General features: G+C 55.8%; 1 protein-coding gene across 4 annotated transcripts in view; it reads left to right on the top strand.

Moving 5' to 3' along the window:
• TFCP2L1 (transcription factor CP2 like 1) overlaps positions 1 to 23,416 on the top strand; it is a 62,049-nt gene extending 38,633 nt beyond the window's left edge. For 2 of the 4 annotated variants that reach the window (XM_033440383.2, XM_004276506.3), the window contains 10 exons: positions 202 to 354; positions 3,911 to 4,021; positions 6,417 to 6,508; positions 8,317 to 8,365; positions 8,447 to 8,540; positions 10,692 to 10,782; positions 11,593 to 11,696; positions 14,125 to 14,267; positions 18,561 to 18,612; positions 19,874 to 23,416. In XM_033440383.2, coding sequence (XP_033296274.1) covers positions 202 to 354; positions 3,911 to 4,021; positions 6,417 to 6,508; positions 8,317 to 8,365; positions 8,447 to 8,540; positions 10,692 to 10,782; positions 11,593 to 11,696; positions 14,125 to 14,267; positions 18,561 to 18,612; positions 19,874 to 19,920 — 936 coding nt within the window. In that variant the 3' untranslated portion in view covers positions 19,921 to 23,416. Of the gene's footprint in view, positions 1 to 201; positions 355 to 3,910; positions 4,022 to 6,416; positions 6,509 to 8,316; positions 8,541 to 10,691; positions 10,783 to 11,592; positions 11,697 to 14,124; positions 14,268 to 18,560; positions 18,613 to 19,873 lie in introns of all 4 variants that reach the window. The other 2 variants (XM_033440381.2, XM_033440382.2) reach the window with 1 other exon arrangement.
• Positions 23,417 to 25,968: the final 2,552 nt, after the last annotated feature.

Genomic DNA, 25,968 nt, shown 5'->3' on the forward strand with positions numbered 1-25,968 from the left:
AGGGCAGGCCCTCTGTGGTTAGGGGATGGGGCGGCCAGCGGCCCGACAGAGTGGACAGCACTGGGGGAGAGCGGAGAGGTGGAGGTGGGTCTGACCGTGTGGAATGGAAACCTCCATTTGGAGAGGAGCCCATGGGCGGGGGGCGGTCCAGAGCCCACCCTCGCCTGCTTCTGGCTACCTGCCCCCCCGCGTCCCCTGCAGGTGCACTGCATCAGCACAGAGTTCACCCCGAGGAAGCACGGGGGCGAGAAGGGCGTGCCCTTTCGGGTGCAGATCGATACCTTCAAGCAGAGTGAGAATGGGGAGTACACGGAACACTTGCACTCGGCCAGCTGCCAGATCAAGGTGTTCAAGGTAGGACGGCCCCGCCAGCTCCATCCGCCGTCACCCGGCCCCTCGCCCTGCCTGGGACGGCGATGCCAAAACGCGGAGGCCCAGCAGGGAGTGCGGCGTCCCCATGAGTAGCCCGGGGCTCCTGCCTGGGCTCTGATGAGCCAGCCTGCCTGCTTTCTTCCCCACAGACGGCCGGGCTTGGCTCTACTTGACCGGAGTGGTGGGATTGGCACGCTTGTAGATTTTTGTTTTTCCTCCCAAGCACTTTGGCCGCACATTCTGTGGTTGCCCATTAGGTTCTCCGTAGAAGTCAAGTTAGGAGACCTCCCGTGTGGGTCCTGACCGTGGATGTGATTTATTTATTTGTTTTTATTGAAGTATGGTTGGTTTACAATGTCGTGTGAGTTTCCGGCGTGCAGCACAGTGATTCAGTTATACATAGACACGTATCTATCCTTTTTCAAATACTTTTCCCATTGAGGTTATTACAGAGTATTTCCCTGTGCCGCCCAGCAGCTCCTTGTTGGTTATCTGTTTTACGTATGGTAGTGTGTATGTGTTAATCCCAGCAGATGTTCTTCCCTTGCCCCTGCGCAGTGGCCTCCTGGTACCTCCCTTCTTTTCCTTTGTCGTCTCACCCCCTGCAGTCTCCTGCCGTTGCTTCTCACCTCATCTGTCTGGACAGAGTATTTCCTAAAGACGGTCCACAGTGGTGTAGCTCAGGGTGGCCCCGCGGGGAGGGAGGGTGTCGGCGGAACCCGCATCATCCTCAGGGTGGGCGGACCGGTGCCGAGCCGGACCACAGGCCCCGTCGCCGGCAGGCTGGACCTGCCCGCCAGCCAGGAGATCCCAGCAGGTGCCCCAGGACGGGGCGCGGACCGGCCCCAGTGCCTTCCTCGTCCTTCCCGTCTTTCACAATCAGGGGACCTGGGGACTTGCCGACAAAGTTCCGTCTGCTGGGGCTGGAGATGCCAGAGTGATTGGCCGTAGAAATAGGGCCTCGTCCCAGAGGAAGCTGGGTCAGTGTTGATCTTCCTGAGCTTGGGATGGATGTGGAAATAAGTGCCCACAGGTAGAACCATCAACTTGGCGGTGGAGTGGTGATCTGGCCTGTTTCCCAACTGGACTGGAAGGCCCTGAAGCTGCCCGTGTTTGCACTCAGGCCACACAGCCGGGCGGCTGGCTTCATCCCCACTGATAGCGTCTGGCCGCCCGAGGGCTGTGGGCAAAGGGTCCTGAGGCCCTCGCCGGGCTCTGTGCACTGGGACACCTTGGTCAGTTAGCGCTGCCACCCTGGGTGGGGAAGGAGGGATGGTGGGGGGAGCGTGAGTTTGTCTTCTCTGCCAGGGCGGTAGCACCCTCCAGAAACCTGCTGCGTCATTATGAAGCCTTGAAACCGGCCTCTGAAGGAAGTTACACTTCTGCCCCATATTTGTTTCCTCTTCCTGCTGTAAAAGAATGACCCAAAGTTGAGTGGCTCAGTACTACATACTGTCTTTTAATGCTGGAGGTCAGAAGTCTGAACCGGGTCTCACTGGGCTAGAGTCGGGCGTCAGGAGGGCTGAATTCCTTTCTGGAGGCCTCAGGGGAGAATCTCTCTTCCCTTGCCCTTTCCGGCTTCTGGAGGCCTCCGCATTCCTTGGCCTGTGGCCCCTCCTCCATCCTCAAAGCTGGAGCAGGTAGAGCCCCTCTCACACGCATCACCCTGACTCCCCTGCTCGCCCCCGCTCCACTTCTAAGCCCCTGTGATTACACTGGGCCCACGGGATGATCCAGGCTCATCTTCCTATTTTAATCTCACGTTGTTGGCCATCTTAATTCCGTCTGCAACCTCTCCCCCTTCTGCCCTGGAAGATAACATCCTCCCAGGCTCTGGGTATTAGGACGTGGCCATCTTTGGGGAGCATTAGTCTGCCGACCCTGTCCACCGGTGCCTCTGGTCTTGTGTGTGCTCCGGGGTCCAGGGTGATTCTGGTTCACCGTGGACAGCTCCGAGGCTGTGCAGCGGGTGGTCTCTGCCTGTCCTGCAGTCCCACCCCCTCCCTGTCACGCACAGACCAGGTCCAGGGTTCCACCAGCTGTCTTCTGCCCTCAGGTGGTGGGCGCGTCCAGTGTGATTCCAGCGCTTACCGAGCGTGTGCCCTGGGAATGGGCGCCGGCCGGATGGTAGGAGGGAGGGGCAGTCTGCGCCAGGGATGCCTAGCCCTCCCCATGGCTCCCATGAGCTTCCCCTCCTACAGCTCGAGGTAGAAGCTCAGGAGTGAGGGCTCTGCTCAACTTCTCAGCCGCACACCAGGCGTTATTGGGGGACTGGGGCCGGAAGCGGCCTTACCATCTCCTGCAGGGGGGTAGGAGCCTCTGATACCCGAAACGGGCTCCCCAGAATGCCTGCGGTGACCTGGCCAGCCCCCCAACCCGCACCAGCAGCAGCTCAGATGGGTGTGCACTGGCGCCAGGCACAGCCCAGCCGAACCGCCCATCACTCTCCCGTCTCAGATCACCCTGGTTACTAGGAAGCCCTGGCTTCTTGGAGCCCGGCCCTGGGGCTCCATGGGGGTGTCTGGGCCGCTCCCTGCCCCGCCGGCTCCCCACAGGCTGCCCCCTACAGGCAGGCTCAGCCACGCTTTACCAGTAATGCTTCTGGGCCGGGAAGAAGGGCCTCCTTTCTGGGACAGGAGGACGGGAGGACGGAGGTGGAGCAGGGAAACCCGATGATGGGAGCCCGGCTGCCGCATGCTTGGCTCTCCCACTGGACACTGGGTCTGTCACTCACGTCCCCATAGGACCCCCAGCAAACCTCCCTCCCTCCAGCCTGGGCATCCCCCTGAGGGCTATTTCCTCAAATCTCCTGAGCTGGGAGTCAAAAGCTGCAGCCAGGATGATCCCAAAGGCGCCATCGAGCTTGAGGATGAACTTTCCTCCCTGACTGCCCACTGCGTGTGGTCCACTGCCAACAGAGTAACGCGCTCAGTTCTGGGTCCTGCGGACTCTTGATATCTGGCCCCGACCACCAGGCCCTGAACTCAGGAGGGGATAGTCCCAGTGGTCAGGATGGTCCCCATCAGCTGGGCCTGCTGGGGTGGAGGCCGGGAGCATGGTCGTAGTCCCAGGACTTGGGGGCAAGGAGGCCCCCAAGATGGCCAAGATGGTGTGCGATTGTAGACCGAGCCCCGGCCAGCAGCTCCCAGCTCATCCACTTCCTGTCACGGTCCACGGGGCACCCACGGAAGGCCCTCGAGGGGTCCTCTCCATTAGCAAGTGGCCACTGGTAAAGCTCTGCTCCCAGCATTTCTGCATGGTCCGCTGAGTGGACCCTGGAGAGTCCCCGTAGGACCCTGTAGCAGGCTCTGAGTCCCTCGGGGTGGGCAGGGGCTCCAGGCGGGTGGACCTGTGTGTCGGATGCCTGGGAGGTGAGAGAGGTGCTTTCTTGTCCATGAGATCCTGCTAGGGCTTCTGGGTGAGGTGGGGAGTGTGCTGGCCTTGGGTGGGGGGGCCCACTGCTCAGCCCTGGATCTCCCCCCGACAGCTGCCTCTGCCTGCTTTGAACTCACTGGACCCCTGTGCTCTGCACTTACAGCCAAAGGGAGCTGACCGGAAGCAGAAGACTGACCGAGAGAAGATGGAAAAAAGAACGGCCCAAGAGAAGGAGAAGTACCAGCCATCCTATGAAACCACCATCCTCTCAGAGGTGAGCCGGCCGGAGCCTTGTGCCAGGGGCGGCGAGGGTGGGTTTAGATCCTTGGAAAAGTGCCCATTTGGGGTGAACGCTTCTACCGAGAGCGCCCGTTAAATCGTTGTGTGTTCCTTTGTCTGGAGCGCTTTCAGTTAAGGCCCGGTGTCCAGGGAGGTGTTTCACAAATACCTTCTAGCTCTCTGCTGCCATTTGCGCATTTCAAAATTAGGTTATTTTTAGTTTAGATTTTTGGAATAGATCATATATTCATGTGGTCCAAATTCAAAAGGTATAAGGGCATCTCCATCGGAAAATATCCTTCCCAGCACTGTCTGGCCTCGGTTTCTCTCCCCGGGGCAGCAGGCGACCCCCGGCTCCTTGTGTATCTGGCCCAACGTTCTCTGCAGATGAAGCCAGTTCATACACGTTTGCCCCATGCGCTCTTTTTTCCCCCGACAGTACGCACACACACTGTTCTGTGGTTGACTGTCTTTAATTCATGGCCTCTCTTGGGGTCTGTTTCCTGTCTGTTCATAAAGAGCTTTCTAGTTCTTTATCCAGCTGTGTAGCTTTCGTTGTCTGGATGGCCCTTTGCTGGACGCTGGGTTATTTCCAGGCTCTTGCCATTTCACACAGGGTACCGTGAACACCTTGTGCGAGTGTAGTTCTGCACGTGGAAAGAATGTCTGCAGCATCTGTTCTCGGAGGGGGATTGCTGGGTCAGAGACTGTAAATAGCTCTCGTTCTTTGCTGTTTGGGTGGATACTGGGGTGCGTTTCCTCTCAGCCCTGCCGCCGACGCCAGCCTGCTCCAGCCGTTCTTCCGTCCAGGCTACCTCTGAGATGCTTCGTACCACAGGTCCCTTTTCCTCCCGTCACGGGTCACTGCTGCTGCTGCCTCTTTTACTGGGCTCTGGTTTTGATTTGAACAACTCTTCCCCGCTGTGTCCTGCCATCGGGCCAGTTAATAGGTGTTGGGCTCGTCCACTGAGTAATCTGACTTACTCAGGAGGCCCTCCGTGGATGCCTCAGGTCCAGTGCTGACCATGGTGGGGTTAAGTCTGGGTTAAGGGTGAGGCCCAGGGACAGGGGGCTAAGAGGCCTGTGGGTGTTTGAGGGTGTGTTTGCGTGTGTGTGTGTGTGTGAAAAGCCATACACAGAAGAGTATGTGCAGCAGGGCAGCAGGGATGCTAATTCTGTGGCTTGGACAGATGCATGCTGGCTTTTCATAGGGTCGAGGCTGACGGTGGCCGGAGAGCCCTGGCCCAGGGAGTCCTGCCCCCTTGCAGCAGGGCAGAGCCAGCTCTGCAGTGTGTGGGGCCGTGCTTGGACCCTTAGCCCTTCCCAGGCCTGGTGTGTGCTCGTGATGCGCCCCGGTGACCCTTCTCCTCCCGGCCTCTGCCTCTCCCCCGACTTCCCCGCTGGAGGACAGGTCCCCTGGCGTGCTCCAGGCAACGTCCCAGCCCCTGTCCCAGGCCAGGTGTTGAAATCCGCACCTGGCCTGTGACCTTGGGAGCTGCCGGATCCCCTCTTGTCTGCTCATCAACCGTCCTGTTCCCCTCCCCCTCCCCCCTCCCCCCCCCCCCCCCCCCCCCCGGGGCTGCAGGATTCGGCACCAACACATTCCAGGCCTCACTCGTAACAGAGTTAAATATTGACCCACCCTGTGGTCGGGTGGGTGATAGTAAATCTCAGGAATGCTTCCGACTGGCCGTGTCCAAAGCGGTGTCGTCACAGGGAAGGGAAGCAGGGAATGCTTGGTGCGCGGGCTACCCCTTGCCGCCCCCAACCAGGCAGCGCCCGATGTCTCTGCTTTCCTTGGGGGATTCTCGCGTGTCCGTTTGAGCTTCCGCACGAGAAGTTCCTGGAGTTCAGGGGTCACAGCTTTCGCGTTGCTGCGTCTCCCTGGTCTGCAAGCGGGGGAGCTCCTGAAATGTGGTAAATGTGCGAAGACTTGGGTTGGAAGGGGGCTGCTCCCGGTCAGCGTGGAGACGCCTCGTCTGTCCCCTCAGCTGAGGCCCGTCGGGAGATTCTGAGCTTCTCTGGTGCTTTCCCGTTGGCAGTGGTCTGTGGCCGCGTGCTCCCTGTTTCGTGCATTTGCTCCCAAGACCCGCCTGTGGGCAACTGGCCTGTCTTGCGTTTTAGTCTCTTTTCTTGTGGACCCAGGAATCAAGGGACCGATGAGGTTTCCCTCTTTGCTTTGACTCCTCGGAAGCTCAGACAGACGCGTGTCATGCTTTGCTTGCTCTGGGGACCGCCTCTTCTCTGCCCTAGTTGGTTTCTTCGGTGTGGCCCGAGCAGCGTGCCCGTCCCCGAGCGCCGGGTCAGCGTGGGCTGGGTGTGGAAGGATCGTGGTTCCGAACCGAGTGGCCCGGCCGGCACCACCGCTGCCCTGCGCTCTCTCCCTGCAGTGCTCCCCGTGGCCCGACGTGGTTTACCAGGTGAACAGTGCCTCGTCCCCAAGCTACAACGGCTCTCCGAACAGCTTCGGCCTTGGCGAAGGGTACGTGCACCCTCTCTCCCTTTGCGGTCCCTGGAGTGACCACGGGTGTGGGCTCCTTTCCTCACTTTCCTCCCTGGGTCTCTGCTCCTTTTGTAGCCTGGCATCGATCTGGGTTTCAGGGCGGCTGACTGGTGTTAACATTCACAACCATTTTTAGCATCACGTGTCCAGGTTCCTGTGCTTGAACACACCTCTAGGAAGGTTGTCTGCTAGGGCAGCCGAGCACCAGGCATCCACCCCCTCCCCCGGTTAGAGTGGGCCGTGCTGCGGGGGTCCTGGGCCAGCCCCCTGAGGTAGCCTGCCTGGTGCCTCCCAGGGGAAAGCCCACCTCCTGGACGGCGGGGGCCTCAGGAGGCAGACCTCTGGACCCTGCAGCGGCCGGAGGGGCTTCAGTTTTTTGGCCGCGCCAAGCGGCCTGCAGGATTTTAGTTCCCGACCAGGGATCAAACCCGCGCCACCCCCCCAGCCCCCACCCCCCAGTGGAAGCGCCGAGTCCTAAGCCCTGGAGCACCAGGGAGGTCCCTGGAGGGGCTTCTTAGATCTTTCTGCCCCCGCGTGCATGGTCACTAGGCAGTGGGACTCAGCTCAGGACCCGCCCTGCCCCTGGGGTCACAGGCCGGCAGCACAGAAGCGGCCTCACTGCTGGTGACCCACCCTGCCGAGGCACAGGCGGTGCTGACTCCGAGGTGACGGGGCTGCAGGGACCAGCGGGCAGCTGTGGCACCTGTCCCAGGGCCGTGGCATCCCTGTGATGGCTCTGCCCATCCTGTTCGTGGGGCCGGAGTGAGGCAGGGAGGGTGCCAGGCGGGTTTAACAGGTGAGGGTAGAACATGCAGAATGGAGCCCACGCGTGCTAGAGAGATAACTACTGATGGGTAAGCGAGACATGAACTTGGTTTACAAGGTGAGGACAGTCCTCCTTGAGAGGGGGCACAAGGAAGGGCTGTCACATTTAGATTCAGCAGACCTAGTCTTAAATCGGCACCTTTCTGGGGGCAAGTTCCTTAACCTCCTGCAGCTCCGGTTTCCTCACGACCGGGGGAGCATGAATTCCACGCAGGGTCAGGGGAACATGTATAAAGTCCCTGGCACCCCCTAGACCCTGATGACGGGCATCTGTAGTCACCGATGACTGGTCTAGGGGTCATCCCCTCAGGGGTCTGTTTTTTTCTCATTGTGATAAAATACACAAAACGTAAAATTTATCATTTTACCATTTTTAAGCGGCTAGGTCAGTAATATTAAGTCCGTTCAAGTTGTACCATCACCACTGTCCATCTGGAAGGGTCGTCTCTCCATGTATCTTTCTCTTGACATAAAAACCCAGGTGTTCAGGTCTCTGCCTCCCTTTGGGGAAAAACGTGAGAATGGTTTTCTCGTGGCGGATGCCAAACTGTGGGTGCCTGTTCGCTGCAGAATAATTCCCCGAGGGACTCCTCTGCCCTCTCCTGGGTGTGGCTGGCCCTTCGCTGTCCCAGCACCGAGTCCCCGTGAGGCGTGTGTCCCGGTCTGCTTGGTCAACCTGCCCTTCCCTCGTGCTGGGGCTCGGGGTGGGGACCACAGCATCTGGCCAAAACAAGCCCTGGAGCCGTAGCTGAGGGATGAGGGTGTGTAGTTAATCAGAGCCCCCATCCACACCAGGGGCTTTGTTAGGGCTTTCCAGGGATGGAGCAGGTCTGTATTTTTCTCGAGGGCCCATTTCATTTCATGAGCCCCAGAGCAGAGGGAAGTGAAGGGCAGGCCGGCGAGGAGCCTCTCAGCCAGGAAGGAGCATCCTCGCCGCTCACCACCTCTCTTCTTCCTTTCAGCAACAGCTCCCCAACCCACCCGGTGGAGGCCCTGCCCGTGGGCAGTGACGTAAGTGTCTGCGGCTGGGCGCCGGCTGCCTGTCCCGTGCGGACCGGGCACCCCGTCAAGGCCCGTCCTCTCTGCCCGCAGCACCTGCTTCCCTCGGCCTCCACGCAGGACGCCCAGCAGTGGCTCCACCGCAACAGATTCTCCCAGTTTTGCCGGCTGTTCGCCAGCTTCTCAGGTGAGCGTCTCTGAATGGTGCTCAGACCCCGCGAGCATCTCGGAACGCTCAGCATGTGCGCTTGGCTCCCCGGGGGCCGCGGTCTGTGCTGGGGACCCAGAGTGGTCACTTGTGGTCACTTGTGTGTACTGGCCCTGGGCCCTGGGCTCGTGGGCGGTCCTGCCCCTGAGGTGTCCAGCCGAGCGTGGCTTTGCGGGAGGAACGTCTGGGAGCCTTTTCAAGGTGCCCCTCCCCCGCAGTGTGGGCTCTGCTTCGCCCAGAAGAGGCCCTTAGCCAACAGGCCAGTGCACACTCGGCAAGCCTCCCAGCCTTTTCCTCGCAAACGCTGCTCGTCGTGCTGTCTCCAGAGCTGTGACCCGGGAGATGGTGGTACAGCCACGGGCGAGAAGGGAAAGCAGCTCTTCCTTCTCTAAAGGTTTTTCAAGCCCTTGCTGGTGGTCCCATCAGACAGCAGCCCTGAGCCGGGGGCACTGGGGGACAGGGTAACAGCCATGAACCTTGCTCCCCGGCAGTCGGCCCAGAGTGACAGAGAGTCAAGTGTTGGCCGAAACCAGAAAACTGGCCCTCAAGGACATCTGTGGCAGTGGAAGGGAACCAGCACCCCATCCATGGTCTTTGAGCTCAGCTTTTCTTTTTTTTTTTTTTTCTGGCTGCGCCGCGCGCCTTGTGGAATCTTAGTTCCCCAACCAGGGATTGAACCCAGGGCCCCCTAACCCTGGACCGCCAGGGAAGTCCCTGAGCTCAGCTTTTCTAAGCATGTTCTTTGTGCTGCGGGTAGACAGTACCAGGGCAGTCAGGCAGGGACCCTGTCCTCGGGTAGCTCTGAGTCAGCGCGGAGGTGTAAACTGCCCATCTCAACACGCCGTGTCCCTTCTGGGATGGGCAGGCTTGGTGGAGGGACCTGGGCCAGCCTGGGCGGGAGGAGGGTGTAGGGGAGCCCCCCCTTAAGCAGGGGGTGGTGTGGGCCGTGCCGAGGAGGCGGCCTTGAGCAAAACCTGGAAGGGCAAGGGCACGAGCCAGGCGGGTGTGGGAGGGTGAGCTTTCCAAGCGGAGGGCAGGCGCAAGGTGGGGCCTGCCAGGTGTGACTACGGAGCGGAGGGCCCCGGTGATGGGGCCGAGGGGGCCGGGCGGCAGGTGAGGTCAGAGAGGCGCCCAGGGGCCCTCTTGGAGAGTGCAAGGAGTTTGGCTTTATTCCCCATGGAAGGGGAGCCAGTGTACCTGCAGTATTGTACGTAAAACTGTATCTTAACTGGGGCAGGAAACGGGGGCGAATGCTGTGGCTTTAGGCCACGTGGCTGTTGTGAAGTTTTCCGCAGAAGGCTGAAGGCATCCTCGTGCCTTGCAGAGTCCACCTGGGCACAGGGCTCTAGGGGACTCCTCGGGCCTCGAGGAAGGGACTCGCCTTCATCCACGTACCAGGATGCTCATAGACAGTTACTCATGATCGCCTCAGACTGGGAGCACCCGCAAAGCCCAGCGGCAGAGAGGGCGTACAGGAGCTGTGCTTTATTCGTGCAGTGAATCCTACCTAAGAGTGGGCACAAATGGTCCACAACTACATGCAGCACAAATGAGCCCTTAAACGGAGCTTGGAGGGAGAGCCAGGCCTAGAGAAGTGCTTAGTGTTCAGTTCCATTCACACAGGTGCTAAAAGCCAAGCGAAACTCCTCTGCATGTGAGAAGTGGGGAGAGCAGTTCCCCAGAGGTGAGGGTGGGGGAGGTGGTGGCCTGTGGGATGGTGGGAATGTCCTGCCTCTTGACCCGGGTGCTGGGTGCACGGGTGCCCGGGCGCGTTCAGAACGGCAGCGTCGGGGAGCCGTGAGCTTTCGTCTCCGGACAAGTGCACACGCGATCACACTGATAAGATACGTCACTGACAGTGATGCCAATAAAAGGTCCAGAGGGAGGGCCAGGCAGCCACAGGCAGTGAGGGCTTCTGAACTTCTGAAAATGCCCGGCGGTTCCTCTGCCTTTGTGAAGCCAGTGGTTGAGCTTCTGACATCTCTGGGGCTGTGATCTCCTCTTGCTGTTTCTCCCTGTGGGATGCCTGTACCCCCTGAGGGTGAGGCTGGCTCGACCCTCCCCCGGGGTCTGCAGGGGCAGCCCTTCCCCCGCACCCTGGGTCACAGGCGGCCCCATGTACCTGCCCAGGTGCTGACCTGCTGAAGATGTCCCGCGATGACCTGGTCCAGATCTGCGGCCCTGCAGATGGGATCCGGCTTTTTAACGCCATCAAAGGCAGGTGGGTGTTGGTGCCCGCTGGGGGCACAGGGTGTGGCTGGGAGGCGCCAGGAGTGGGGTGGCGGCCCCCGCGGGGAAGTGAGATGCCGTGGCTCGCAGCCCACCCTGCCCGGAAAGCCCCCTCCTCCCCTCCCTCCCTCTTCTCTGTTTGATGGGGGCCTTGGCCTCTGAGTCTCAGCCCCTTGGCCGCTTCCTCTGGTTCTTAGATGCTCGCATGGTCCTGGGCTTCGAGCTGCTTCCTGTTGCTCCTGCTGGGGGCGGGGCAGGCGTGGATGGTGTGGTCTAAATGGGCACAGTGTGGACAGCGCCGTTTTCCCTCCGGGTTTGAATCCCACATCTGCCTCTTAGGAACTTGGCAACTGGGCCGAACCCTTAACCCCCGTGAGCCTCAGTTTCCTCATCTGTAGAAGGGGAGGGTGGTCCTGGCTTCCTCATGGGTGTGTGAGGATGAAATGAGCTCAGAATGAGCCAGAGAGAGCGCTTGCTCTGACTGTCACCCCGGAAAACCTCCTATGTTGAGACTGGTGCCCCGGGCGGAGTCCCGCTCTGGGCAGGTTGCAGGACCGGGGTCGGGGGTGGGGGGATCGTCCATCCCCTGTCCCCAGCAAGCCTGTGCGAAGCTGTTAAGATCCTTCCAGACGGGGTTCTGTCCCCGACAGCTCCTCGATGAAAGGCACTCTGTACCCCCGTAGCCTTCTTTCTTTCCCCCTAAGTCCCTCCTACTGCTCTTTCCACCCTGGGTTCTGGAACTTTCTGGAACAACAGAGCTTGGTCCCTCATACCTGCTGTTTATTTCCTCTCCTCCTGCCAGGAACGTGAGGCCGAAGATGACCATTTACGTCTGCCAGGAGCTGGAGCAGAGCCGCGTGCCCCTGCAGCAGAAGCGGGACGGCGGCGGGGACCCCAATCTGTGTGGTGGGTTGTGGGGTGCACCCCACACCCCTGGCCGGATAGAGGGCGGCAGAGTAACGGGAAGAGACACAAGAAGGAGAGGCAACACGAATCCACGGCTGAGGACGCCTCTCTGATCCACCTTTCATGCAGGAGGAGTTCTTGTACTTCATCCTGGGGGTGAAATGTTTGGGGTGGGCATCATCTCCCAGCATGGCTGGTCCAGGTTACCGATGTTCCACCTGGGGAAACAGGGCTGGAGAGGAGCTGTGTCCCCTTAATGCCACTCAGCTACTCGTGGTAGAACTGGAAGTTGGGCTTTCTGGCTCCTCGGCTGGTGACGAGTGACAGCTGTATTCCCAGGAGCGTGTCCTCCTGTGTGTTCCCCCAGCTGGATGAGACTTTCCCATTTGGTTCGGTCGCTGCACAGGGGGGTCTCGGAGCGCCTCTGGGGTACATGGCTCTTTGGGGTTGGCAGTTTTCAGCGTCTTGCTTCTGAGCGTTGTGAGTGCCGAGTCTGATGAGCTGCCCGGCCCCACCCGCGGGGTCTGGACTCTGCGGCGTCTGCAGAGAGAGCCCCCTGTACCTCTCTGCGGGCCCCTCCAGATCAACAAGGATGCCCGAGACCCTGGGCTAAGGGCGTTCCATTTTCTTCCCCTAGCAGGAACTGCTCATGGTTTGCTGTGGGGGAAACTGAGGCACAGCGGCTGCCCCGAGATGCCAGTGCTGTGAGTGGCAGAGCCAGGATCCAAATCTCCGGGCACTGGCCGTTGGCGTCCGGGCCTCAGGACATTTCTGTGAATGTCCGGGTCCTTCCGCCGCGGTCAGCCTGTGAAGGACAGAGCTCGAGTCTCGTGGTTTCCTGCACATGTGGCGAGGGCAGGCGCCCAGCCCACACCCCCAGCCTCAGAGGTGTGGAGAGCGCTGAGGTCTGGCTTCTAGTAGTGGCAGCGTTGGGATTTGAACCTAGGCTGGCCCGCTCGAGGGCCTCTCGTTTCCCCACGCGGCCCCCGATGAGAGGAGTTCTGAGCAGTGGGTGACTGACCGTCCGCTGGCTCTGAGCAGTACTGGTCCCCCCCACATTCCTCCAGGGACAGGAAAGGCCAGAGACAAAAGGTTACAGCCAGAGGGCCGCACTGCAATCCTTCTGGGTCTTTTCTGCCAGCAGTCCAAGAGTAAAATAAGAGAAAGTGGAACTGGCTCTGAGAAGTTGGGGGGAAAAGTTCAATGAGAATTCTGTTATAAAAAGGAATCTTACGACAGAGGCCTGGGATTCTTCCCCGGCGTTAGTTTGGGAAGGAAGGTTACACAGCAACCGCATTCTCTGAACAGGGTCTGGGTGCGGGTCCTCCTATTTGAAATCCTGGGAAGGCGAGTCTCTTGTGTGGCTGGAACGCCATGGCCTCTGCCACCCCTTCAAAGAGAGCCACCGTGTGCGCGTGCGTGCGTGTGTGTGTGCGCGTGCGTGCGTGTGTGTGTGTGCGCACGTGCTTTTAGCATACCAGGCCGCCGATCGGATTTGTTGAACCAAGGGTTCCTTCCTTAGTTGAGTAAGGAGTTTCAGCACCTCTTGTTTCATCCAGCTGTGTTTTACTTTTTAAGGGACTTGAAGTTCCTGGGCATTGCTTCATCCCCCCCCAGTTCACCCACGGGGTTTGCTCCTCCCCGACTGGTTTGGGTTTTTGCTTCCAGCCTCAGGGTCCCTGTTGTCTCAACTGTCTGGTAATATTCCTGGTGCCCCCCCCATCCCGCCCTTTGGGGTCACAGCGCTCCAGCTGACTATTGTTTGTGCCGTGGAGAAGGGTAAGGACAGACCCTTTCTCTTCTGCCGTCAGGTAGCAATTATCTTACGTCTCACTCTTGGCCACAGGGAGCCGTCCAGTAACCCCTTTAACCAGTGGAAGGGAAGGAATGCAGACACAGGATTTTCTCCTCCATAGCAGGCCACACCTCAGAATCACCAGAAGCTTCTAAGAAATGCAGATTTCGGCAATTCCCCGGCAGTCCCGGGGTTAGGACACTCGGGGGCTTTCACTGCCATGGCCCCGGGTTCAATCCCCGGTCAGGGAACTAAGATCCCGTAAGCTGTGGGGCGCGGGCCCCCCCCCCAAATTTTTTTAAATGCAGACTTCAGCCAGCTGTTCCCCCTCCAGCCTCCACCCCTAGATGGGCGTCCTTGGTCCAGGGTGGATGCAGGGATTCTCCATTTTACACAAGTCCCCCAAGAGAGGATGAAACAGGAATGGAGCCTGGAATCTTGTCAGCTGGCGCTGGGCCGAGAGGGAGCCTTGCGGCTTCCAGACGCGTCCCCAGTACAGCCAGAACCCGCGAGTCCATCTGGGGGTGGACATTCTTACAAGCACGTTACTGGTTTGGGGGGTCGGGGAGGGTAGGCGGGCTCCTTTGAAGGCAGCCGCTTGTCCTATAGAAGGCCCTGTCCACCGCCCTGCAGTGTACCACGCCATCTTCCTGGAGGAGCTGACCACCTTGGAGTTGATCGAGAAGATCGCCAACCTGTACAGCATCTCCCCGCAGCACATCCATCGGGTGTACCGGCAGGGCCCCACCGGCATCCACGTGGTGGTCAGCAACGAGGTGAGCACTGCAGCCCCGCCGGCCCGAGGCGCTGGGCCCAGGGCTACGGGCGGGAGCCGCGGACCCACATCCGAAATGCGCCCTGCGGGGCTTGGGGGTGACTTTAGGCTGAAGATGGCAAACCGGGTTCATCTGCCTATGGCCTGCTCTCAGCTGCAGGGGCTGCCCGGGGAGCTGGGAGAGAGGGGTCTGAGGCCACGACCAGGGGCTCTGAATAGCTGTCGCCTCTCCATCTGGAACCCCGCCCTCGGCCAGGTGCCCTGCTCGCATCCCTGCCTTGGGGCGCTTACAGTCAGGGCTGTGAGGACTCAGACGCAGGTGCTCACCCAGGGCAGGGGCGGGGGCTGGGAGGGGGCAGGCCCAGGAGAGGTGACACGGGCTGGGTTGATGATGGAGAGGCCGGGGCTCTCGGGGAACAGAGGCGTCCTCTGCTGAATGGTGAAGGTGCCACAGCCTTCCAGGGTCTGTCTCTGGCCACACAGGCCTCTGCAGGGCATAAGCGGCCGCTGACAGAGGACACAGATAGAGAACACGGCCCCCAGGCGACCGTGCCCTCGAGTGATCAGATCCCACTGCTGGCTCCTGAGGGAGTTATCAAATGGGCTTGATGACATGTTTCAGGCGTTCCTGCCTGTTGTAGAACAAAAGCTTTTAAGCTTGTCTTATCCTGGACCCCTTCTCTTAATAATAGTAATAATAATATAATAACGAGCGCTAGCGTTCCATCAGCGCTTACTGTGTCCCGGTGACTGTTCTAAGTGACTCATTTAATCCTGGCAGCCTCCCTGTGAGGCAGGTGCTGTCATGAGCCCATTTCACAGATAGGAAACAGGCACAGAGAGGCTGCGTAATGGCCCCAGGGTGCACAGCTCGTAAGAGGTTGGGCTGTGGTGGGAAGGCTGGTGACCCGGCAGCAGAGCCTGAGCATCGAGCCCACAGACTCTCCAACCACCCCTGAAATGAGGCGTTTACACAGAACTGTCCTGATAGGAGCAGAGGTGGAACCCTGAGCCCCCAGCCCAGCCCCCAGCAGACCCTCCACCCACCCTGGGAACTCTGCAAGCCTCAGCAGAAAGATGATGGAGGGAACGGTACAGGAAGGGGGGCTGGGAAAGCAGGGAAGTTGTGGGCTTCGGAATTGGACCCATGTCCCCACCTGGACTGGCTCCTCGTAGCCGGGTGACCTTGGGCAAATCTACTTAATGACCTCAGTTTGAGCCTCAGTTTCCATGTCTGCAAAACGGGGATAATTCTATCCATCAAGCAGGCTGTAGTAAGGATAAAATAGAAAACAGTGTCAGGTACCGGCAGATGCTAAATTAGCCAGGCACTTGTTTGGGGAAACAAGTGATGGAGAGATCCTTAAATTTGACAGCGTGTAACATGGAAGGCTTTTAATGGTCTGTATATTTCATAAATCATCATCACCAGGAGCAATCCTGTTGTCACTTGTCATCATAATTGCCCAAGCCCCCCCTACGTGGGAATCCTCCGTGTCATGGGAGTTTCATCCTGGGGGTGGGCAAGGTGGTGTTTTCCTTCCTTTTTAAAAAAATATTTATTTATTTATCTTATTTTTTGGCCGCGCCGTGTGTTAGTTGTGGCACTCGGGATCGCTGAGGCGTGCGGGATCTTTCCTTGCGGCGCGTGGGCTTCTCTAGTTGTGGCATGCGGGTTTGCTCTCTCCAGCTGTGGCGTGCGGGGTTAGTTGCCCTGAGGCGTGTGGGATCTGAGTTCCCTGACCAGGGATCGAACCTGCGTCCCCTGCACTAGAAGGTGGATTCCTTACCACTGCACCACCAGGGAAGTCTCTTCTGTCCTTTTTCATTAAAAAGTAATTCACAATTCGTAGAAGTCGGCAATATAAGCAGAAGGCAAGTGTGAAAGGCCCTTATCTTCCCCACTCTCTTTTCCTAGCGGAGTTACCTTAGGTTGGATGTAATTCTGCCAGCTAACTTTTTGTGCGTGTGCCCATTGCATGCCTGAGTGTGCGTAGGTGTGGGTTTTTAAAAACACACAGCCAGGATCCATTTGAACAAAGGGCCATTGATCTGCAACTTGCTATTGTTGTCACCAGTTCAGAATTCCTTCCACATCGTTACAATCGAGTGTACGGTGGCTGCTTTTTGGCCCCCGTTTCACAGATAAAGCACATGTAGCCCAGTGTTGCTGGCCTGAGCAGGTCCTGTAGGATCGCCGGGACGCGTGAAACGCCCTGAGCATCAGGCAGTAGTGACGACATGGAAAACTCGTCAGTTTGCATCTCACAAATGCATTTCTGCCGTGAAGACAAAAGCCAAGAATGCTCAGAACCCTTGCAATTTCACAGGTCCCTGGAGGGGTTCCTTCCCCCAGCTTGCCCCGTGCCCCCCCCAGAGCAGGCAGTTAAGCCAGTGAAGCAGAGAACAGAACTCAAACGCCACCTCCGCTAAGTAGGTGATTCTTATTCCCCTGAAGTCTCCTTGCCTCTTAACCCCGAATCAGTTGGAAACCTTTGGTTCTTAACTGCCCGGAGCACTGGAGGTGGCCTGGCCAGCCGTGCAGCCGGCCCCTGGGGTGCAAGGGCACTTCATTAAACAAGGCGGTTACTGATTAAGCCCGTGTGGGCCCTGCTTCAGGTTTGGCATGCCCCAGCAGTGGGGTTGCCAAGAGTCCCCGAGGGAGCAGGCCGGCAGCATAGCGTGAATGTACTTCATGCATCATTAGGGCCTGGGGGAGGGGCAGGGGTCGACAGGTGGACGGATTTGCAGGATCTGGGGCAGTCATCGGGGGGGGGGGGGCAGTAAAATGTGGGTTGCACTTTTCATCTGGAAAGGGGTTTTGCTGTCCCATTGGCCAGTATGTGTGTTGTGGGTATGTTTAGGTAGATGTGTACATTTTTCATATTGTTTAAAGGTGTCCTGTGAAATGCAGCATACATATTTAGAATAGAGGAAGCTCATTTGTAGAGTTTAAAGAATAACGAAAGTACTCCATGCCTGCACTCAGGTGAGTGCGGTGTTTGTTAGAACCCCCTTTGTGGGCTAATTTCACGTTCCCCTCCAGTGCTGGTTTGAATTTTATAGTGATCATTCCCTGGTTCTTCTTCAATGCATTCTTTAATTTCACCTATTTTTAAACTTTATAGAAGGGGGATAGGAGTGCCTTCCTCAGGGACTTACGGTTTGTGATTCATGCATGTTGAGGGGCACTGGAGGTCACCGGCCCTGTCGAGCAGCCGGGTGTGATCAGGTCCTAGTTTGTTCCCGCTGCTTCTACTGCTGGGTGACGTGAAGGCTGTTTCTAGTTTTCACTCGTAGAGACAGCGCTGCTCTCAGCATCCTTAGGTGTGTTTTGTGTGTGTACATGCAGGAGCTTACCTAGGGCACCTGCCTGCAGGAGAGATGTGTGTGGTCATCTGTGCTGCGTCCTGTGAACAGTTGTAGAAAGCAGTCATTTAGATGAACGACCCCCCCCCAGAAGAGGATGCCCATTCCCATTGCTCTGCATCCTGGTTACATATATATTTTTATCATCGAAACAGCCTCATTTTACAGACAGCGCCTGGAGACAGGAAGTTGCCTTATCTAAGGTCACCGGGCTGTTAATCAAAACGAGAGCTCCAGAGAGGGGGCTGGTGAGTAATCATAAGCTTCCTGCCCCGCATTTGTAGACGCAGGGAGTGGATTTCTGTTTATAGTTGGTCCTCAAAGGACTCTGATATGCAGAGCCTACTAATCACGAGGGTTTCGTTAAAGCATTTTTTTCTTAATTGAAAGATGGTTTAGTTACAATGTCGCGTTAGTTTCAGGTGTACAGCAAAGTGATTCAGTATATGTGTATATACATATATGTATTCTTTTTTTAGATTCGTTTCCCTCATAGGTTGTTACAAGATACTGAATATAGTTCCCCGTGTAAAGCACTTTAGTTTTTTTATCTGGTGCTGTTTTACACACACCCGCTCCCGTAACGTGTCCTTGTAGGGATTGGAAAACCCAGTCACTAGGAAAAAAGCAAAACGAAAGCAAATCAGGAACAATTGAGTCTTGTATTAAACGTCTACATCTTCATTCCCTTCCAGGCTTCTTTCCATCCTTTACATTCAGTTTTTGTTACTCGAAACTGTAATTGTTTTGTCCATCTACTCTGTGTCACGTTCTCTCCATGAGGGCTAAGCGTAAGCGTGTTCCTGCACTTGCGTAAACGCGGCGCCTGTCATTTCTGATGCTGCGAGCAGCTGGGCTCCGTGTCACTGAGGCTTTTCCGTCTCTGAACTCGTTGAAGGGACATGGTCTCTCTTTTGCCTTTCAGATGGTGCAGAATTTCCAAGATGAATCCTGTTTCATCCTCAGTACCTTAAAAGGTAAAGCCCCCGCCTCCCCGCCTTTTCTTGTTTAATTAAAGGATGTTGGCTGCACTCCCCCCGGGTTAACGGAGTATCGGGGAGGGCAGGCTGGTGAGTGGGGCCTGCATGGGGTGGGCCCTCGAGAGAGTGTTACCTGGGAACATCCTCTGGGAAAAAGAAACACACACTTCCCGGGAAGCCTAGCCTCGGAAACGTGAGAAGTGGTGCGGCTGGCGCCAAGGTCGCTTTGAAAGGGAAATCCTGGCCAGACAGTATGTGCTTCACGAACCCGGTGCCAACGAGAAGTACTGTAAGTCCTCTATATACGAACCTTCAAGTTGCAAACTTCCAAAGATGCGAGCGTGTGTTCATGTGTCCAGTCACGTAAGTTAGTTCACGTGTCTGGCGTACATTGTCACGTGCATGCATCCTCTACAAGTGGTTGTGCTTTTGTGTACTTTACTGTACAGTGTCGTATAGAACACAGTAGTACAGTATCTTTATTTTGAGCCCAGGATGTCCGGAAGCAAGTGTAGAAACAGTACTATATAGCTGATGGTGTTAGTTGGGCACCTAGGCTAACTTTCTTGGACGTACGAACAAATTGGACTTACGAACGTGCTCTCGGAATGGAACTCGTTCGTGTGTAGGGGACTTACAGTAAGACCCGTTTGAATGTTTCTAAAGTGTGGGTCTCTGGGAGGAGTGGGCATGGAATACAGCAGCTGAGTCTGCAGGCCGTGTGGATCGGGGACCCGGGGCTGGGTGGTACCAGGGGGACACGGCGGACCCACCTGAGGAAGGGGTCTGAGAAGGAACTCACATGTCAGGAAAGGTGGGAGACCAGCTGTGACCCCCTGTAGGGCTGGGGCAGGTGAGTGTGTGGGGTTAGGTGGGAATGAAAGCCCCCTGACTAGGCCATAGACCCTGGACCGTGGCCCTGGACCCTCCCCCCTGTTCTCTGGATCTAGCTGCCAGCTGCCTTCAGAGGCCTGGGGGCCGCCACGCCCAGAGCCTCCTCCGACATAGGCCCTTCAGGCCTAGGGCCTCAGGCTGTGGTGGAAAAGCCCGCTGTCAAAAAGAAACTCAACCAGGCAGCCGTGAAGGTGTATGTTGAGATTTCTGCTTTTGTCAGCTTGCTTTTTTCTGCACAGTCTCATTTGGGTGGCCTCTGCCAGTGTCCACGGCAGGGTGTCTGCTGGTACCCTAATCCCATGGCCCCCAGGTGCCGCAGCGGCCTGCCTTTCTTCCTGTAAAACGCCACGTTTATCTCTTGCAGCCGAGAGCAATGACGGCTACCACGTCATCCTGAAATGTGGCCTCTGAACAGAGACGAGCAGGCAGCCACCTCCTACCCTCAGCCCCACGGACCCCCTTGGATGTAGAAATCGCACCCCGGGAAGCTGCGGCGAGGGGGGCCTGGCCCAGCCTGTGAAAGCCACAGACCAACCCCTAGCCGAGACCCTCGGAGGCCATGTCTCTGGCGGGCAGAAAGCCTGCCCCTCCCCCTAGCCCCAGCTTGGGAGCGGTTCCTTGTTTTTCCTCCCAGCCCCGCCATTCTGAAGAGGCCGACGGTGGGGCATCTCCTCTGACGCTCCCCTAGTTGGAGGCTAGCTCACCGGGTACCTGGGTGCCACCTGTACTGGTCCCTGCCTTCACCCTCTTGTCTGGTAACTGGCTCAGTGATGGGGCTGCTGACGAAATGGGGGTTTGCGACCGTTCTCCTGTCTTCGTGTGGGTTTCCCGTCTCCGTGACCCTGGTGAGCATCCGTCTTTCCTGTTACTGGGTGGATCGATGGGAGTTGGGTTTGTTCTGTGCCTCCTGCTTCTTTCATGTTTACCTTGATTCTAAGGGTCTGCTGCTGCTCGGAGCCCAGAGGTGGGCTCGCATCTCTTCACTGCCGGGCTAGACACGCCACGGGGCCACACAGACCTAGTTCTAAGGCCCTTGGGAGGGACAGGGGGAGGCTAGAAAGACTAATTTTAGGCACATTCTCATGAATATAAAAGGGAAGAGAACCAGATGATTCCTCTTGAGCTCCTTCGGTATAATTTTATTTCCTAAGCAACCATGGGTAAAGGAGGACTAGGAAATGAACATTCCATTGTAGGATCACATGACCTTGACTATCCCGACACCAGGCCCTCTTGAATGGACTCAGCAAATCCCATGTAGAGAAGACCTCCAAACTTGCCAGGCTTCCTAGAGACATGGTATCCTCTGGGAGGGCTCCCCTTTAAATGTTTCTCTTTTTTCATTTGTAGAGGGTGTGTTTGGGGCATTTCACCTGCACTGGAATGGTTGGATCACCTTTCTTAGTGGCCTAACTTGGGGGAAATATGAATATCAGTAACCAGTAGACTCAGCAATTAGTCTTTATCTCTGTTTCCTGGGACCCACTGATCTGTACTGGCCTCAGGCTTCAACTCTTTGCTCATGTAAGTTCAACTTACAAAGCACAGTGAGCGCTGTGACCAACTGAGTAGGACTTGACAGCTTTTAAAGTGGAGCTTTGGGGGCATATAGAGATGATCAGAACGGGTAGACCTCGCTTTACAGATGGAGAAACCAAAGCCCAGAGGGGCGAAGCCACCTGCCTGATATCACATAGTGATAGGGTAATGACATAAATCTGTCATCTAAACCAGGACACTTCTGAGAGTGAAAGGGGCTCTAGCAGTAACTGCGTGGGGACAACGGGTGTGGTGTCCTGCGGTGTAAGGACAAGCTTCTGGTTCCCTCTCCTTTTTGGGGGTTGGGGGAGAGGAGCACATAACAGCTTTACTGAGATATGATTCACATACTGTACAAGTTACCCGTTTATAGTATACAATTCTATGATTCTTTAGTCAATTCCCAGAACCACCACATCAATTTGAGAACATTTTCGTCATCCCTGAAAGAAACCCTGTACCCTTGGCAAGTCCTCTCCTATTTTCCTTACAATTCCTCTACTCCTAGGCAACCACAAATCTTCTTTCTATATGGGTTGACCTTTCTGGACATTTCACATATGTGGAATCATACAATATGTGGTCTTTTGTGACTAGCTGTTTTTTCACTTAACATAGTGTTTTCTAGGGTCATCCGTATTGAACATACATCAGTACTGCCGTCCTTTTTATAGCTTAATAATATTTCATTCTCTGGCTATACCACATTTGTTTATCCATCCATCATTTGATGGCTATTTGAGTTGTTTCTACCTTGGAGCTATTATGAATCATGCTGCTATGAACATATTTGTACACGGTTTGGTGTACACCTATGTTTTCTTTTAGGAATATACATATGAGTAGAATTGCTGGGTCGTATAGTAAGTCTGTGTTTAATAACTTTTTGAGGAACTGCCAGACTGTTTTCCAAAGCAGCTGCGTCATTTTACATTCCCATCAGCAGTGTATGAGGCTTCCAGTTTCTCTACATACTGATCAACACTTGCTACTCTCTGTCATTTTGATTATAGCATCCCAGTGGGTGTGACGTGGTGTCTCATCGTGGTTTCGATTTGCATTTCCCTGATGGCTAATGATGTTGAGCGTTTCATCATGTGCTTACTGGCCATTCATACGTCTTCTTTGGAGAAATGTCTATTCACCTCCTTCGCCTATTTTCAGTTGGCTTATTTGTCTTTTTATTATTGAGCTGTATGAGTTCTTTGTATATTCTAGATGCAGGTCCTTCATCAGATATATGAGGTGTCAGAATGTTCTCCGCTTCTGTGGGTTGCCTTCACTTTCATTATAAGAAAGTGAACTTTCTTAACTTTTACCTCTTAAGGGCAAAAGTTTTTAATTTTGATGATGTCTAAGACACCTATTTTTTCTCTTGTTGCTTATACTTTCAGTGTCCTATATAAGAAACTATCACCTAACCCAGGGTCAAGAAGATTTATGCTTATGTTTTCTTCTAAGAATTTTGATAGTTTTAGCTCTCCAATAGTCTTTGATTAATTTTGAGTTAATTTTTATATATGGTGTGAGGTAGGGGTCCAACTTCATTCTTTTGCATGTAGATATCCATCTGTCCCAGCACCAGTTGTTCAAAAGACTATTGGAATCCCCATAGAATTGCCTTCATACCATTGCTAACGGCACCTGATTCTTACTGGATCTTTTTTTCTGCGACATGGGGCTGTCATTAGGAAGCTCACCTTTTTTTTTTTTTTTTTAAACTCAGCCCACGTTTGGCTCCCCCATTTTTACACCTGGCTTTCTATTCTCTTCTTGCCGTCTCCCCCCTTTCCCTGTCTCAATAGTACTGGGTCACGTCACTCTCTGATGTTCTGCAACCTTTCTGGGTGTGTAGCTCTACACGTCAGTTCTAGGGCATCAAGACCAGTCATTTCCTTTTTTGAGGAGACAGAGTCACACAGAAGTGGAATAACTTGCTCAGGGTCCCCCACATCCAGGACTAGACCGTTGATCTTGTGACTGCCGGCCTTTCAAGGTGTCTGCCATTCACTAGACCCAAGAGATGCCACTACCCAGACCCAAGTGATGGCAGGCTGAAATCTTAATTCTAAAAATGTGGTAGGCTACTCTTTTTATTTCTTCATTCCAGATGAGTGTCTAATCAAGATCTGGTACCTTAAGTTTGCTGTAGGTAGAGTCTTCTGTTCTCTGGAATGCACTTACAGAGAAGTAGAAAATAATAAATACAAAAAAAGAATACACATAGTCATTTGGTACCAGAATGTTTTCGCCGCCCAAATCAGCAGCTCGTCCCTTCCACACGGGTCAGCTGAGCTAGCTGTAGGTTTTTGGGTTTTGTTTCTGTTTTGTACATTTTATTAAAGTACAGAAAAGCTGTAGCACTTCCCACCCCTGTCCACTGTCTTTCTTGTGAGCTCCAAGTCCAGAGCCTGGGCCTGCTGGACAGGCAGCCCCTCCCAGAACTGTCCCCTCTGCCCCCACGTATTCTAGGCTGTAGCTTCTCGGCAGCAACACATTTTAAAAGGGATCCGCAGAGGGACAAAAGATGAACCGTGCGCTTGGGCCACTGTCTCGGGTCACCTGAAGCTGAGTGCTTTATTCTCAGGCCATCACATTTCTTTGCTGGGCAGGTGTCTGTTTGCAAGGCTGTGATGAACCTTCTCCTGGTTACCAAGTTGCACCTTTATAATAAAGACACGGGCTTTTGAATGGAGGAAGGGCCGATGGGCCTTTGGAGAGAGCAGGATGGGGGAGGGAGGTCGAAATCTTGGTTTGGGGTCCTAAGCAAAGGTCAGATGTTGCCCTGGTGACCTTTTGCCCGAGGGCCTCTTGGGAAGAGCTGTGAGCCTAGAGGGGCCTTTCCTGGGAGCACAGTGGAGCTGCCTGAACAGTGTGTCACCAGTTTCCAAGTCCAGAGCGGCGTCAGGGGCGGGCTGAATAAGTTAAGGTCTGAAAATCATTAACGAGTTGATGAGGAGAATGGAAAAAAAGCCTCTTTTGCTGCTGTCATGGGGCAAAAGAAGGCAGCCCCCAGGCTCTCAGAGAAGATGGAAAAGCAGGTGACCAAGAGCCAGGGGTCCTGGGTCCCCAGACCCTCACTTGGCTTCTGCCTCTCTGGTCTTGCCTCCTCTCTGGGAGGCCTCTGGGGTCGTGGCTGACTCAGTCCTCGGTGAGTCTGAGGGGCAGCAAGGCTTTCCGTCTTTCCCACCATCAGAGTCTTACTGTGGGCAGGTGGCGTGCGTGTGTGTATTTCCTGGTGGTACTTGGCACCTCAGATGCTCCCGCTTGGGCTGGTGCACGCACCTCAAGGTTTGCACACGTTTCGGCGTGAGGCAAGGCATCTTAGCTGTGTCTTTAAGAATCCAGCCTAGCTCACAACCGGGTTGACTTGGCTCCATCAGCGCTCTTAAGAGTGGCCGCCAGCTGTTCCCTGCAGCCTGAGGCTGGATTCCACTGGCTGGCTATGTGCCTACATTACAGATGCATGTGTGCGTGCGTGCATGTGTGCGTGCGTGCATGTGTGTGTTTATGGATGCACGTGGACCCCTTTCCCTACCCCTGTGTCTGCCATGAGCACAGCCCTGAGCATCCTCTGCTTACCTAGATGCGGTGATTACAGCTGCTCTCTTTAGATCTTACGTGATCCTCCTGGTTTAGACTCCGTTGACGAAGATGGTTAGGGCACCGTTGCCCTCATCGAGGGGAAACGCCCGCCCTAAGTCCCGCTCATCTGGGGAGGGGAGCAGTGCTGGCAGCTGTCATCTGACCAGGACCCCAAAGGAGTCCGTGGAGTTGGTCTTCCTTGAAGCTGCCTCAGGTACCCTCTGTCCGCTAGGGCTGTGTATCCTGTGTGTGACATCATCAGTCAGGCTGGCCAATAGGAAATGTTTGCACACTCTGTCTGATCACCTCCCAGCCCTCTCCCCTCTGTCCTGTGGGGACAGGGCAGTGAGGCGCTGGGCAGCCGTGCCCCCCTGTCCCCCGGCCTCCTTCCCAGCGGCATCCTGAGAGCCGCTTGCAGCCTCCGCCCAGCTCTCCAGAGCTCCCTGCAAAGGCTTCTCCTGGGCTTTCTCCGTCCTTCTGCTCCCTTGGGGAACAGCTAAGTTCTGAGGGGCGCCCCCCCTTGTCATGTAGGGGCCCTTCTAGCGGCAGCGTCCCCAAGAAGTAGCTCTGAGAGGTGGCTTTGCTGTTCTATGCGGGGCAGCTGGTGGGGTGAGGTGGGGAACGGCGGGCACTGCTTAGTCTGCGGCTCAGCCGCTCTGCCCTCCCGGCCGCCAAACCAGCGCCCTCCGAAGAGGGAGTGTGTCAGCCTGTCCTGTGCCCTTCATCCTGGGGAGCCCTGAGGGTGGTCTCCAGGGAGCTAGCAGGGACCAGGGAAGCCTTTTATCATGGAAGGTTCGCAATCCTTTCTCAAAGGCAGAAGAATATAGTTAACCCTGGTACCCGTCACCCAGCCTCTGCAGTGGTCACCCTACACCCACTCGTCAGGAGCTGAATGCAGCTCCCTGCTGGGTTTCGCGGTCTCTTTGATGACAGTGAACACTGAACCCAATGAAGTGAAAGGCATCCTGCACCCCTCCCCTGTTCCATTCCCATTAGTATACCTGTATTACCTAAAAATGTACTCAAAGATTATATTTTGAATTTCATCATCAAAAACGTTATGGAAACTTGTTTTCTCTTACACTGATATAATACCGATTGACCTCCTCTTAGCCTTTAAAGCCCAAAATAGGTCCCATCCAGCCCTTGGCAGAAAAACTGCCCACTGCTGAGTTAGACCTCTGTTACTCTTCCCCCGGATTATGTTGAAGAACATCCTAGAAAATAAGGACTTTTAAAAATAGTAAAAAAAAGTATTTTGTTCGGAGCTTTGAAGCAGGAGAGCCATTCAGCTGAGCAGTCTTTGGACCCCTGCTGCCTGTTGGGCATGCGCCA

The sequence above is a fragment of the Orcinus orca genome, chromosome 7 (assembly GCF_937001465.1).
Source record: "Orcinus orca chromosome 7, mOrcOrc1.1, whole genome shotgun sequence".
NCBI classification, from domain to species: domain Eukaryota; kingdom Metazoa; phylum Chordata; class Mammalia; order Artiodactyla; family Delphinidae; genus Orcinus; species Orcinus orca.